Consider the following 15210-nt stretch of genomic DNA (forward strand, 5'->3'; position numbering starts at 1 on the left):
TCAGGGGACATGAAGCAGCGTGCAGTGCGCAGTGGAGTTATGCGTGTGTGTGTGTGTGTGTGTGCGTTTACACACATACCTGTACGCACACAGACTCAAACACGCACACATTCATAAACATCTGCTTGAACACCAAAACACGTTCAAACGTACATGCCAGAAGTCAAACGTGCTCACACGCTCGTAAACATGCGTGTACACACGCATAAACACGCACATTCATAAACACACTCATAAATGGACAAACACATTCATAAACTCCCACGCACACTCAAAACACGCACGTACACATGCAAACACATTCATAAACACACCAATAAACACGTGCTAACATACATACTGCCATTTTATTCGAATTTGAAAGCAGACACCAGGCGCACGGACACGCACATGCACGCACTCGCACGCAAACTCATTCATAAACACACAATACAGAAATAAATATACGATAACATAGTCATATGTATTCCAATTAGAAGGCAAACATCACACAGACAACACAAAGACACACACATGCGTGCGCACACATATACACACTCATACACATACAGATACACATTCTCTGAAACACAGCCATTCCCCACAGGTCTTCAGAGAAACCACTCAGGCGATGCATCTTGCTCTAGAAACAGCGCATGCCTTCGCGCCCCGCCCGGGATTGAAACCCGCAGCCCCGCTCCTGACACAGCAGGCCTATTTAATCTTCCCCCGATTCTCCACGGGGGCCGCGGAGCAGGCCTGCGCAGTCCTGAAAAGCAGTTTAACAGGCAGCCGGGGCCAGGCCGCACGCAGGCCGACCCACAACAAAGCCGGCCGGGTCAGGCGGAGGTATTTATATTGTGTCTGCTGAGGGAGAGGGTAACAAGAGTGCCTCGCAAAGGGGGGGTGGAGGGGGCGCGATCGAGCGTCTGCTCCAGTGCCCTGAATGCAGCTCTGCATCCATATGGAGCTTCGAAACCCCCAAAGGGTCCAGGGTGGGGGAGGGAGAGGGGGAAATCGGCTCTGCTCCCTGTTTGTGTGTCCGACAGAACAAACAAGGCTCCTGAATCAAAATATTTACAGTGACCTTCCCCTCACACCGGCCAGCTTACAAACACCGGCTCAGTTCCGGCTCGTTCCACCGTCCCGACCCGAGTTCGATGCTCTCCTCTCAGCTAAACACATCGATCACGTCTGGAGCCTCCTTCTGAGCCTTCCGCTGGTATCTACTCGTTACCGCCGCGTTCCTGCAGTTAAATAGGTCACGGCGCAGCACGGCTCCGCAACCCACCCGCATCACCACCCAAAAAAAAGTTTACTGGACTCCTGTTAGGCCAAGGTAGCTTTCCAGGAAACGGGCATATAGTAAATCTGATTTTGTGGGTGGAGCGAAGGAGCTGCCGGTTGTCTACCTTGGATAAAACGGGCAGCTCGTACTGAGCGTGCCCGGCCACCCGGGCCGCCACACTCCCGTTACCGCCCCCTATCGGGTAACAACGGGCCACTGCCCCGAGGAGTATTTTCAGTTTACTGCAAACTTATTTTCGTCTGTCCGTCTGCGTTTGTTAAACCGTTTAAAATTAATCTTGTCGTAAAAGGAGTTGTTTTTTTTGGGCGGCGCCACTGCCGGAGTTGAAGCCACGGTGGTCTGTTCGGAGCATTAACGAGGGCCGCGCGGTTCCGGTCCTTTCCGCGGGCGTGTTTACATAAGCCCCGCGCGGGGACTCTGGCTGGAACAACGGGGCCCGACGGAAGCTTCCAGAGGACCAGCTCTCCCAGCGCGTGTGACAGGAGAAGCCGGATTGGCACTGAAGGGCGCACTCGCCAGACCTGGGTCAAATACCTAATTGTCTTGGATTCAAATACATTTCTGTGCTTGAATCATGTTGCCAGGTGAAATTGAGCCAACCAAAAGGACCAGAAGGTGGGGTTGGCACTTTTCGAGAGTATATCATAAAACACCAGACAAACTCAGTAAAGCATAGAAAAATATTTAAATCCAGAACAATTACGTATTAGACCCAGGTCTGGCCCTCACTGAACACGGAGTGGATGAGCACCAGAAAAAGCTGCCCAAAGGGAGGGCAGACATGCCCCCCATCGGGTGAACGGCCCGTTTATTACATCAACACACCCTGCCCAGAGCCCAAGTCTATATGACCAGTAACAAACCGGCCTGCCTCAACTGTGGCCCTAGGGTTTAACCAGTGTGGCTCCTATTACAGTTACAGTGCACTCCATAATGTTTGGGACAAAGGCTCATCATTTACCTATTTGCATCTGTACACAACAATTTGAGATTTGTAATTTAAATTTTAAAAATCGGATGTGGTTACAGTGCACACTGTCAGATTTTAATCAATGGCATTTATACATTTTGGTTACACCACGTAGTAATTACAGCACTTTGTATACAGAGTCCCCCCCATTTTAGCTTTGAAAAACTTCAGCAGTACGTTTGGGATCACTGTCATGCCGTAGAATGAACAGCCGGCCAATGAGTTGAGACAATCGCTTGAACTTGAGCAGATAGGATGTGTCTATACACTTAATTTTGCTACTACCGTCAGCGGATACATCATCACTGAAGACAAGTGAGCCAGTACCTTCGGCAGCCATACATGCCCGGGTCATAACACCCCCACATGCTTTGGATCTTGGGCAGTTCCTTCTCTCCTCCATACTTTGCTTCTGCCATCACTCTCATATAAGTTAATCTTCTTCTCATCTATCCACAAGACCTTTTTCCAGAATGGGAATCGTCTTGGCAAACTGTAACTGTAACCTAGTCATCAAGTTTCTGTATTTCTGTTCTTTGGCAGACAGTGGTCATTGACAAATCCACACCTGTCTCCTGAAGAGGTTACTGAATTGTTGGACAGGTTTTTGGGGATTTCTTGTTTATTATGGAGAGAATTCTTCTGTCATGAGCTGTGAAGGTCTTCCTTGGCCTGCTTGTCCCTTTGCGATTAGTAAGCTCAATAGTGCTCTCTTTTTTCTTAAATTATGGTCCAAACAGTTAATTTTGGTAAGCCCATTGCCTCTAACAGATTTATTTCTGTTTCTCAGTCTCATAATGACTTCTTTGACTTTCATTGGCACAGCTTTGGTTCTCATGTTGATAAACAGCAATAATAGTTAAAAGACTAGAGGAAAGACTAGGTGCGGAGAGTGCTCTTATACCTGAGGCAATTAAACACACCTGAGCAATTACAAACAGCTGTGAATCATGTGTCCCAAACATTATGGTGCCCTGAAATGGGGGGGAAGACTATATATATATATATATATATATATATATATATATATATATATATATATATATATATATATATATATATATAAACACTGCTATCATTTCTACCTTGTGAAACCAAAATGTATAGAAAAATACACACCGGTTCTTTAGAACTGAGCTCAAAGTCACGTTATGGCATTTCACTGTTGCTGTAACATGTATTTAATACCAGTCGCAAGCCACTTGGGAGAAGAGTGTTAAGCAAATAAATAAATAGATATATGCTTTTAGACGTGCGGCGAAATGCCCTCAGTGTGGAAAGAATGCACGATAACAGAAAACAGAACTGTGCTTTCTGCAGCTCTGTCATGACTGAAGGATCTTGATAAGCACCTCAGGAGGCGTGCCGTGCGCACTCCTAAGACGCCCCGTGCCAGTACATACTTGAGCTCTCTCATAGCCCCGGGAGAGACTTTTAACACTGGAATGCCAAGCATTTAACCATGAATAGACCGCAACGCCTCCAAGCTCTCCGGGCTGTAAATGACAGGGGCGCTGGCGTCTAAAATTAACCCCCTGGCCCTGGCCCTGCCCCCACCCCCCCACTCCATAACTCGCAGCTTCTAGATGTTTCTGGTCTGTTTGGACATCTTGCTCATCGTTTCGGTCATAAAGGACAGGATTCAGCCTTTTCAGTACAGTGTACATGCAGGGCTAAGACTCTACAGACAGTGGAGTCGAAGCTGGTGTGTGACTCTCCTCAACAATCAGTAGAGCTGAGGGTGGAGGGTTTGCCTTAAAAATCAGTGTGTTCCTTCAACGCAACCACTTAAAAGGCACCCAAAGCTTTAGGTCACAAATTACAACCAAGAGCCAGTGTTTGGTTGAATGGCAAAGTATTTATAAGCATGAACCGTGAAATAAACAAAAACCCACTAATGGCACATCCACTAAAACAGTTTCTCTCAGGTTCATTTCTTTAATACTGATTCAAGTTCTTTCAATCACTTGACATTCTGTTGAAATTGCCATAGTATGCCTGAGCTTGAGTGCCACTTTTCCAATAATAATAATAATAACAATAATAACAATAAATGGCTTCCATTACAGTGCTTTTATCACGCTCAAAATGCTAACAGTGATGCGGGGGAAACCCAAAGCACGGGAGCCATTTTGCACCTGAAAACACACCACACATCAGCAGGCGGAGACAGAGAGAATGGACCGGGGGATGATTAGGTTCCAAGTTGAGGAAAGCCAGGCTGGGAATTAGCCAGAACACTGGGGAACCATAACCTCTTTGCAATGAGTGTAACACGATCTTTCATGACCACCGTGAGTCAGGAGCCCAGTTCATCCTAGTGTCCCCCATCAATGCACTGGTGCACATTTGACCAAATGGAAGATTGCCCCGTAATGGTCCACCAATATCAATTCCAGCAGCAACCATGGGCTCATTCCGATCACTTCATTTTCTCATCTTTTTTTCCTTTTCTTGCAATTCTCTTATACGCCTAGCTCCACCCATCGAGAGAGGCTAGGGAAGGGGCAAGAAAAAGAAATGAAGCTGAAATCAAGAAAATGTGAAATCAGCAAATGGAATGTCCTTGCTCCTTCAAACGTCAGTGGCAGAAGGGGAGAGATGGATCCACAAGTCGATCATTTATATGTCACACTTTCCAAAAAATACTTCCACAAAGGATGCGCAAAGACTGGGAGTTCCTAACTTGTACTTCTAACACATAGAACGAACATTTAATGGGTCAAAAAAGGCGGCCCTCGATCGATTTCCAGATCAGGAGCAAGTAAAAGATAAGACGAGGAAAAAAAAGCGAATGGAATGAGCCCCTAGTTTTTCCCAGGATGTCTCCCATCAAAGTACTAACCTACTTAGCTACAGCCATTCAGCAGCTCAGGGATAATTAGCAATATTTGGGCTGGAATACAATAGCAACAGGAAACACTGAGGTCAACAGTGTAAGAGAGGAGTTACCTTATGTTACCGTTATTCTGCCTATGGCTGATCCTTTCAGAAAATGAGCCTCTTATTCTACAAAATGCACACTGTTCATATTTCACTGGCAGGCTTGGCAGAGACCTGCAGTTAATTCGAAAATCAGGTGATCTCATTCCAATTTAATGATATTCCAGTTATGGACAGGTCGACAGTTTCAGAGAGCTGGTGTGCAGCTGCTCTTTGGCTTCAACCTTATTTGTAAGGTTTTGTTCAGCGGTCTTATGAAGGCTGGTGTTTTCTTTCCTATTACTCCCTGTATTGTATTAATAACTTAAGAAAACAGTTCACAAAGAGCACCAGACTACTGTGTTAGCAATAAAATAAATAGCAACAATGCATGATAAAAATGAATGACATCCCCGCTGAACAATTTATTTCTAATTTCACGCTCTCTCAGTGTTTTTGGGCAATCATAATTTCTTGTAGCACAAACCAAAAGTGAACCTCCTAAAAGATAATATAAATCCACAGAGAAAAGCTTAAAGCTCCAGAGAAAAATGCTAATTTTGGTTTATTTTGTAGGAACTTTTATCTTTAAAACAAAAATTGCATAACAATCTCAATTATTAATTATTTTAATTTTGAAAGAAACTTGTAATCCAATTAGTGAGGAGAAGCCCATGGGAACAAGGGCGGAGGCTTACACCTTTGTGGAGTGTCTGAGGATGGAGGTGGGGGTGGGGGGTGGGGGGGATGCAGTACTTACGTTAACTCTGAAGGCCTGAACAGTGTTGTCGAGCAGAAGTACGTTACAGACCACCTCTGTGTGCTGTCTGTCTCGTGCCAGCTCCGACGCTCGGACATTGTAGGATCTGCCAGCAGGCAATCGGAAGCGTGCGCTCATTACTGTCCACACAAAGTCTGCAGCAGATGGAGAGAGGGAGAGAGAGAAGTAAAGAGAGGGAGAGGGGGGGGAGAGAGTGAGAGGAGAGAATTACACAACATTCTAGAACATCACCCGCTCCCTGCTTTCTTTCTATGCGAATTCCAACCAATAACGGACTAACAATAAGACTGCGTCTTCCAATAGGAACCCCTCACACTTAATCTGATGAGAATGGTTATGAAATCTAGGCTGTTCTTCTGTAGAGGATAAAAAAAAAAACATTAGCAAGAAATCCACTGGAAAGGGTTTATTGCAGATTAACCAACCGGGTATTACAGAGAAGTAGTTATACATTTGATATCAAATGTGAGTCTTGGACTCTTTTCTAACAACTTTAAAAATAGATTAATATTTCACATATGAAAATGCTGAGAAAATCTTACTGAAAGCAGATGGTTAACAAAAAAAAACATCAGTATAGCAGAAAAAGAAAATGACAGGAAACACAAAACAGACAGGAGCTCAAATGGACAGCATTGTAACACTGGGCAGGGATTGATTGTAGTTTGTGGAGTGATTGGGATTGATTGTAGTCCTTTGCTTGCCATTAGCATCAAAGGAACACTCCCATAAATAAAGAAACATGGTAATGACCATCCTGCATGCCCAGCAAATTCATGCTTTCATCTTAGCCCCTCAGGGGTACAACAAGAATAGTGTTCTCTTGTTAAATAGCTTCATAACAACTACAAGCTACATAACCAGCTAGTTCAACAAAATGAACGGCATAACAGTTCCACATAAAATATGGCGTACTTCAAATTCTTAAACAGGGTATTTTTTTTTTTTTTTCTAACATTTGCCAGCTCGGCTGAACTAAACCTCTCATTGCGAAGTCAGACTATTTTTTATTTCTTTGTTCGGAAAAGCAAATCAACACAATTTCGTCCCCAACATTAAAACCGTATTTCACTCCGATGACTCCTGTCGAGCTCATAGAGGAAGACCTTTCATAAGCGGCTTTGACAAGGAACACGATAGATCAGTGGGGCTCGCTAGAGAGTGAAAGCACACCCCTTATCAATAGAATCCTCCGATACCCTAGGTGATATACATTACATTAATGCCATTTGGCAGAGCGACGTACAGTTGATTAGACAATCCAACCTCGGAGACATGCAGGGTTAAGGGCCCAACGGCTGTGCGGATCTGATTGTGGCTATAACGGGGATCGACCACCAACCTTGTGGGTCCCAGTCACATGCCATAACCACTACGCTAAAAGCCTTCTACAATCATCAATTGCAGAACGGCCACAACTGGCACTGGCACGGTCTGGACTTGATCCGAGGCCATGAGGTTTATCAATGCACCATAGCCTGGTGTTGCAAGTATTCCTGGTAAACATTTTACTCTGTAAGCTGCCATGTCCTGCTCCACTAAAACATGTGGCAATCCCTGGCACCTGGTCAGAGAAATTCTAACATTCATTCACTGCAATGTTTTTCATTTCCAGTGCTATTTTCAACCAGTACAGTTTCTCTCAAAATATTAAAAAAGTAGCTCAAGGAGTTGTAGTTGTAGTTGTCCAGTCTGCATTTTATTTCAATTATAATGTGCTGGAGAGCCAAAACAACAAAAATGGCATCACTGTCCAAATACTTTTGCATTTGACTATATATGAATAACAACAATAAGTAAATTCACAGAGTAGTTTAATTTTCAAATCCGTTCGTAACCACACCTCACGCAACAGTTTCATCCAAAATGATAAAACATCCAACTTTTCAGATATCTTAACACATTCACACACACACACACACACACACACACACACACACACACACACACACACACACACACACACACAAAAGTGGGCAATAATTAAATCCTGAGGGTCTTAACATTCAGCTTGTTTCAGAAACAATTAGTGTCACTTGTCAGGTTCATAACTATAAGCCCGACTAACTCCTGAAGAATCACTTTTGCAGGGGGAGGGGATTCAGATTACAGGGAATTCAAAGCCACGCGGTCGTACTTTGGAAAGTGATGTACAGTGAGGTCCGTAAGCATTTGTACATTGGAGCAATTTCTGTTCTTTTGGCTCAGTACTCCAGCACATTGGATTTGAAATGAAACTGGAATATTTAGGGACCTCAATGTACACACTGTCCTATAACCATCCACAATTTGACCTCAAAAGACACAAGGATACCTCCCCGCTGGGTCCACAGCCATGCCATCCATCCAAAGGCTGGGTCCTCTACCGTGCCAAACACACTGCCAGAAAAACGAAATGCGGAACCGACAAAGAAAAAAATCTGTCGGGCATTGTGGGTAAAATGAGGCACTGCATCTCTTTTGACATGATACTACGTCCCCAGAGAGTGTGAAATACATTGATGCTAAAATTATAAAGGAATTGAGAAACATGAACATGCAACAAACACACCCTTCGATGTGGTCTCCGAAATTAACTACATCCGAAAGTAATTTTGTTTCACACATGGACATCTATCGCTTGGATAAAAAAAAACATGACATGTAAATAAAATATGAGCCTTTAATATTTTAGGAGGGGGGAATGTTGACCCCCCCCCCCCCCCCACACCCACTTCTGTGAAGTATTCCTAGGGTGAACATTGCCTTGGGAACGTTCTCCAAAAAACTCCCCAGCAAGACCTCTTGAATGCCTTGTGCTCAGTTCAGACCAAAGACTTGCAATGCAACGAGCTGCAACTGGCAACTCTTTGCAAGCTTCTAAAACTCGCCTGCACCGGCATCAGACATTCTGAGACGGGCAGGAAACACTGCTGTAACTCCTCTCGGTTTGGCCAGAGCCTAGAAGGGCCCCTCGGGTCAGCGGTGCTAGCTCTCCTGCAGCACTGCTATTCCTGTAGGGTGGAACACGGGTCACAATGGCACAGGAAACTGTGTGGGAAGGGTGCGTGCTGAACTGCATGTGTGGGAGGCTAGCAGATACATCAGAGCCCAGCATGTTACAAAAGAACACCGCATCACAGCCCCCAATAACTGCTCCATAAGACCAGTCCTGGTTCAATTATGTAATTGTTTTGGATTCAAATACTTTTCTATGCTTTACTGAGCTTGTCTGGTGTATTGGAACCTAGGAAGTACCCACACATTTTGAGGGTATTTCTCACCTTCTGGTCCTCCTGGTTGGCTCAATTGCACCAAGCAAGATCAATCGAGCGAAGAAAAGTCTTTGAATCGGAGAGAATTACGTGAGTGACCCAGGTCTGAATAAGACACAGGCAGCTGGAACGATCCAGAGAGAACGTTAGAGAAACCCCATTACAATGTCAGCAGAGCAAACGAAGGCCAAAGGACTGAGGCCCGTTGCAGAGAATCGTTCTTCAGGGCCAGACATTGGTTTTGCCGACTCTAGATTCTCGCCCAACACTGAGAACCGAAGATTGCCCATCCCCCAGAATTCCTCCACATGTATTTCAGACAGTGAAAATCACAGAAGATCCCGAAAAGCCTCATGGGATGCTCAACGAATGCCAAACAAGACATGGATCCTGTGCAACAGATGGTCAATTATAGGTGTGCATGCACAACACTGCTTATCGCTTGTAATCTTCAAGCTGACAATATCAAAAATAACATCAAGTGCCCAAGGACAGCTGATGAAATTCACAGCATGACAATAGTAAATGGTTTCAATTAAAGCAAGCAATTAAAAAAAACCTCTGGTTTCAGACTTTTGGTTTACTACAATTTACGAAAATAACAGTCAAATGTCGTGGATAATTTTTATAAGTGAACTGCACTAAGAAGCTTGAGCTTTATTGGAAGAGAAGAGAAGCAAGCAGAGATCTGCCACAATATCCCTTCATGTTCCAACAATGTCTCTGAAACGAGAAATCAGAGAAATGAGAGACACTCGGTTAAGTGGAGAGGTCACATCTTGTAAGAGCGCAATATTAAAAACAAAGATAGCCTGAAAGGGTCCTGCATTACTCTGGGGGAAGGGTTCTATGCCAGCATGTTTTCCAAGAAGCACAATCCTAATTCACAAAAAGAGTGGCACACTAATGTATCCCAATTAGTAGATGCTAAATTATTTTTTGAGTCAGCCCACATCAAATTTTAACCATAGGAAATCCTGGGAGCACATTGTGATTGGACAGTGACTGAGGGGGGAGAATAGATTCGGGGGTGGGTGGCAGCAATTGTACTATGATCTCCTTTCCCCAGTCAGACACCCACCCATTGTAGCAAGGGGTACGCCTCGTATTAATTCCCGCCATCATCTGGGCGGCTGTCAAAGTCACGACAATGACAGGGCGACATCTGAACGAAAGGGAAAGCCCCGGGGCCAGACAGGACCTCATAATTCATCACCTCAGCCAAGCAAGTCATTTTAATAGAAAATGGTTTGCTTTACCCTGTAAACTTTCCATTTACCATGCTCATTTCTGGGAGCCCTACACCAGGGATCATCAACTCCGGCCCTCAAATTCAAATCCAGCCCAGGTTTCCTTTTCCCCCAGGAACAATTACTGTTACTGATTGGCCAGACTGTCTTCACACAAACAGTGGCTTCAGAAAGTATTCATACCCCTTCACTTTTTGCACATTTTGTAGATTTCATTTTAAATGCCCTTCTTACCAATCAATAACCCATAATGACTTATTGAAAACATTTTTGCAATTTATACAAAATCAAAAACTGTAATCTAACTGTAATGTAACATTTATATAAGTGTTCAGACCCTTTGCTGTGCCACTCCAAAATGGGGTCAGGTGCATACCGTTTGGCTTTAATTACATTTGAGATGTGTCTTCATTGGAGTCCACCTGTGGCAAGTTGAATTGATTGGACACAGTTTAGAAAGGCACACACCCTTGTATATAAGGTTCCACAATTCACACAGCATGTCAGGTGACAAATCCAAGAAGACCAACAAACACAGTGATAAACATAGTGAGGCATAGATCAAGGCAAGGGTATAAAACCATTTATAAAGCTTTGAATGTTCCCAGGAGCACAATGGCCTCAATAATTGTGAAATGGAAGAAGTCTGGAGCCACTCTTCCTAGAGTTGGCCATCAGGGCAAGAAAGGTCTTGGTCAGAGAGGTGACCAAGAACCCAATGGTAACAGAGCTTAGGAAGTCCTCTGTAGAGTTGGGAGAACCTGCCGGGAGGATGACCATCTCAGAAACACTCCATCAATCAGGCCTTTATGGTATAGTGGCTAGACAGAAGTTACTCTTGAATTTGGAGTTTGCTAAACAACATTTAAGCGACTGAGAGCATGAGGAAAAATATTCACTGGATTGACAAGATAAAAATTAAACTCTTTGGGCAGAACTCCAAGTACTATGTCTGGCAAACACCAGGCACTGCTCATCACCTGGCTCATACTGTAGCATCCCTATGGTGAAGCATGGTGGTGGCAGCATCATGCTATGGGGGTGGCAGGGACAGGGAGACTGGCCATAATTGAGGGAAGGATGAAGAGGTCCTTGAGGAAAACCTGCTGCAGAGTGCACGTGACCTCAGACTGGGGCGACGGTTCACCTTTCTGGAGGCCAATGATCCGAAGCATATAGCAAGGACAATACTGGAGTGGCTCTGACTGTCCTTGAGTGGCCCAGCCAGAGCCAAGACTTAAAACCCCCAAACCCCATAGAACATCCAGGGAGAGACCTGAAGATGGCAGTTCACAGATGCTTGCCTTCGAATCTGACACAGAATGAGAGGATCTGCCAGAAAGAATGGGATAAAATTCCCAAATCCAGGTGTGCAAAGCTTGTAGAGACATGCCCAGGAAGACTCAAAGCTGTAATTGCTGCCAAAGGGGCTTCTACACAGTACTGAATTAAGGGTCTGAATACTTTTGTCATTATTGGTAATTGAGTGTACATTTTTCCATTCTAAAGTAAATCTACAACAGAAGTGTGCAAAAAGTGAAGGGGTCTGAATACTTTCTGAAGCCACTGTAGGGAAAGCAGCAGTGCATGGCCCTTGAGGAACACAAGTTGATGATCTCTGCCAGTGTCGTTCAGCGGATTTACGGAACGACAACAAAAATAAAATAGTTTGTCTTGCGTTTTATCTTCCGGTGCTGCGCTTCCATTTTTGAAAAGGCTAAGTCAAGCAAGCTTGAGTCACCCATGGCCGTTTGTAAAATTAATACCGCTTTTGAAAAAAGACTATGCGTGGGGAAACAACATAAAGAGGTGACTGAGTCACGTTTAGCCTCTATCCCAGTTCCACAGCATTGGCTTATTATTTTGCTTTCAAAGACTATGGCTTCACAGGTTGCATCCTCTCCCCAACAAAAAATAGTTATAATGACACTTCCTAAGAGATTCACTTGTTCAGTTTGGTAATTGCAATATTTATCAGTTGGGCAATTGTGATATTTGGGTAATTAGGACATGTATCAGTTGATTATCAATGTGACGACATCAAAACTAGAACAGCCCGGACCCTCAGGGGCCCTCGGGGCCGCACCACAGAGGCCCCCCCGGTTTGTTTGTTTGTTCGGGACTCGCCAGGCTGTACAGCAGCCACCACGCTTGGAGGCACCAACATGGCGTACGGCTCCGTAAGGTTTCCCTCATGCTTCGTCTTTCTGAGCTGGGGCCTCTCTCTGTCCTCCACCTCGTCCGTCACCACACCACCCAGCATCAGGCACATTTATCCTGTCCGATATTAAACAGAGCTTTCACCAAAGTGAGATAAATTAAATTACAGAAAGCGGGGTTGGGGGGAAAATTGGCTTCCCGGACATGTTCTCCAGCCTTCCATATTTTAATATTTTTAGTCCTGATTGGTCTCAGTCTGAGAGCTGTGTCAGTCATGGGTAGCCTTCTCAAAAAGCACAGACTTCATTTGGAGTAGTTTGCTCTCTTTTTTTGGGGGGGGGGTTTATTTAGCTAAATGTTTTTGCTCACTGGACCTTGTGAGGAAAATGACTAACTCATATCCGACCGGCCAGCAAGCCCAGGGGCAAGACTGAGGCTGTTCAGAAAACCGCCGTTTTTCACACAAGACTTCTTTTCCAGGAACCTGGATTTAATGTATTCTGGACACACAAACAGTGTGCAAAGGTCAACACGGAACGGCAGTCAGAACGTCCGAGTGCACACGCCGTTCCGTAGCCAGCCCCCGCGACCTTTATGGAGAGATTTCCTGGGGTTGCGATGCCAAACAAACGCACGCTTGTTTCTCCTTTTTCCCCCTGCCCTTGGTAATTCAAACCGCTTTTAACCCCAAGTTCATTCCTGGCAGCTATAAAAATTCTGGTAAAAGAAAAAAAATTTTAAAAGAAGAAAACTTCAACTGGGGGTATTTTGCCAAATCTTGTTCCCTTACCAAGCTATCAATTTAGCATATGACTTCTAAGACTAACTACACTCTCATTAATATGGCTAAAATAACTAGTTCCATCAGCAAGACCATTCACACCTTTTTATTCATGGAGTTGTTACACTCATTAAATTATTATTTGTTATATGTTGGAGGTCTTGCTCTAGGTGCACTGACCACTACAGCACTGCGCCACCACACTCAAGGCTATATTGGACACGAAACACAGACACACATTAAACCCAACACACAGACTAACACACATTTGACTCAACACACAGACTAAGACACATTAGACCTAGTATGCGGACTAAGACAAAATAGTTGTATTTTGTGTCCCACCCAGGGATCAGAGTTTATCTACTGTCCAATCAGCAGTCGGCATGGTCACGGCGATTACACAGCACTCTGGGAAGGAGTCCCATGACCTGCTGATGGGGTCACCAACCAACAACACACTGGTACAGAAAGACCCACAGGGGACTTCTATTTTTACTCTGATACTGTGACTGCACACACACACACACACACACACACACACACACACACACACACACACACACACACACACACACACACACACACACACACACACACACACACACACACACACACACACACACACACACACACACACACAGCTCTGTCACAACCAGCTGCTTGTCTCTCCTGCTTTGTGTGCAGTGCTTTCAGCCTCTCGGGGAGTCTGGAGCGTCCATGTCTCAGCTGACTGCTCCACTGGAGGGCCACAATGGCGCAATGAGAGGCTTGGGGGAGCAGGGTGGGGTTAGGGTGGAGCGTGTGTGGCTGCTGCACCATCAGCTGACCCCACCACCCAGAACGTGCTGTCCATCCATCAGCATTCCACAACAGAGAGAGGGAGGGAGAGAGTGAGAGGGGAAAGAGAGAAAGAGAGAAGAGCGAGCAAGAGGGAGGGAGGAAGGGAGAATGTGAGACAAAAGGAGACCGAGGGAGAGAGCGTGAAAGAGAGATCCAAAACAGTCAAGGCGAGAGAAGAACGGAGGGATGACAGAGGGAGACAAGTAACGAGAGAGAGCAGAGGGAAGCGAGAGGAGGAATAAAGAGAAGTGGGCGAGAGGACGCCAGCGCTCTTCACTCCTCCAACTTGGGCCCCGCCCTTTCAGTTACGTAATCCTAATGTGTTCCCTCACCACCCCCCCTCCCAATACATAGAACAGCGCAACAGCGCGCTATAATCCTGCAGCAGCACGAAAGGCACCGTTTAACGCTTCAGCTCGGTCACGGCTGCTACTGTGGAAAATTACACCGCTGGGCTAAACCACAATACACACTACATCCATATTCTGCCCCTTCAACAGAAAAGGAATACCCTTGCTCCAGGGGAAAGATGCATTAAAATAATCGAGAAGTGCCAGGCGAGGCTAACAATTGCGGAGAAAAATGAACAGCGCCCACATCGTACCCACAGCAGTCTTTGTTAGATACGAGCGCTGGTTACGTAACCTCATGAATACTTGAGAATGAAGAAAATAAACATCTCTTTTGCACGACGCGGGTTCAAGAGAAGCCGGCAGCTACCATGTATTTAGAGGGGCACGTTCATGAGCGGTTTCTGTTTTCTACAGCAGGTTGAGGGGTAGAGTACCCCTGAGATGATACGCCCGGTCTGAGTCCCTTCATGCACGCCCCCCCCCCCCCACACACACTTAGCAACCTGCCTGGGCTACCAGTACACACAAACCCTCCCCTGCTGTGAAGAAACACGCATCTCAGAGCAAGCAGACAGCCAAAAAGACAACAGCGCTCATGAACATCAAAC

General features: G+C 45.2%; 1 protein-coding gene across 1 annotated transcript in view; it reads right to left on the reverse strand.

Annotated features, from left to right (window-relative positions):
• The window catches only part of ptpn4a (protein tyrosine phosphatase non-receptor type 4a), an 82470-nt gene that overhangs the window by 43253 nt on the left and 24007 nt on the right, over positions 1–15210 (reverse strand). Inside the window, exon 2 of the mRNA XM_061233814.1 lies at positions 5941–6095. Within this exon, the coding sequence (XP_061089798.1) occupies positions 5941–6078 (138 nt within the window). The 5' untranslated portion in view covers positions 6079–6095. The remainder of the gene's footprint in view (positions 1–5940; positions 6096–15210) is intronic.

The sequence above is a fragment of the Conger conger genome, chromosome 3 (genome assembly GCF_963514075.1).
Source record: "Conger conger chromosome 3, fConCon1.1, whole genome shotgun sequence".
NCBI lineage: Eukaryota > Metazoa > Chordata > Actinopteri > Anguilliformes > Congridae > Conger > Conger conger.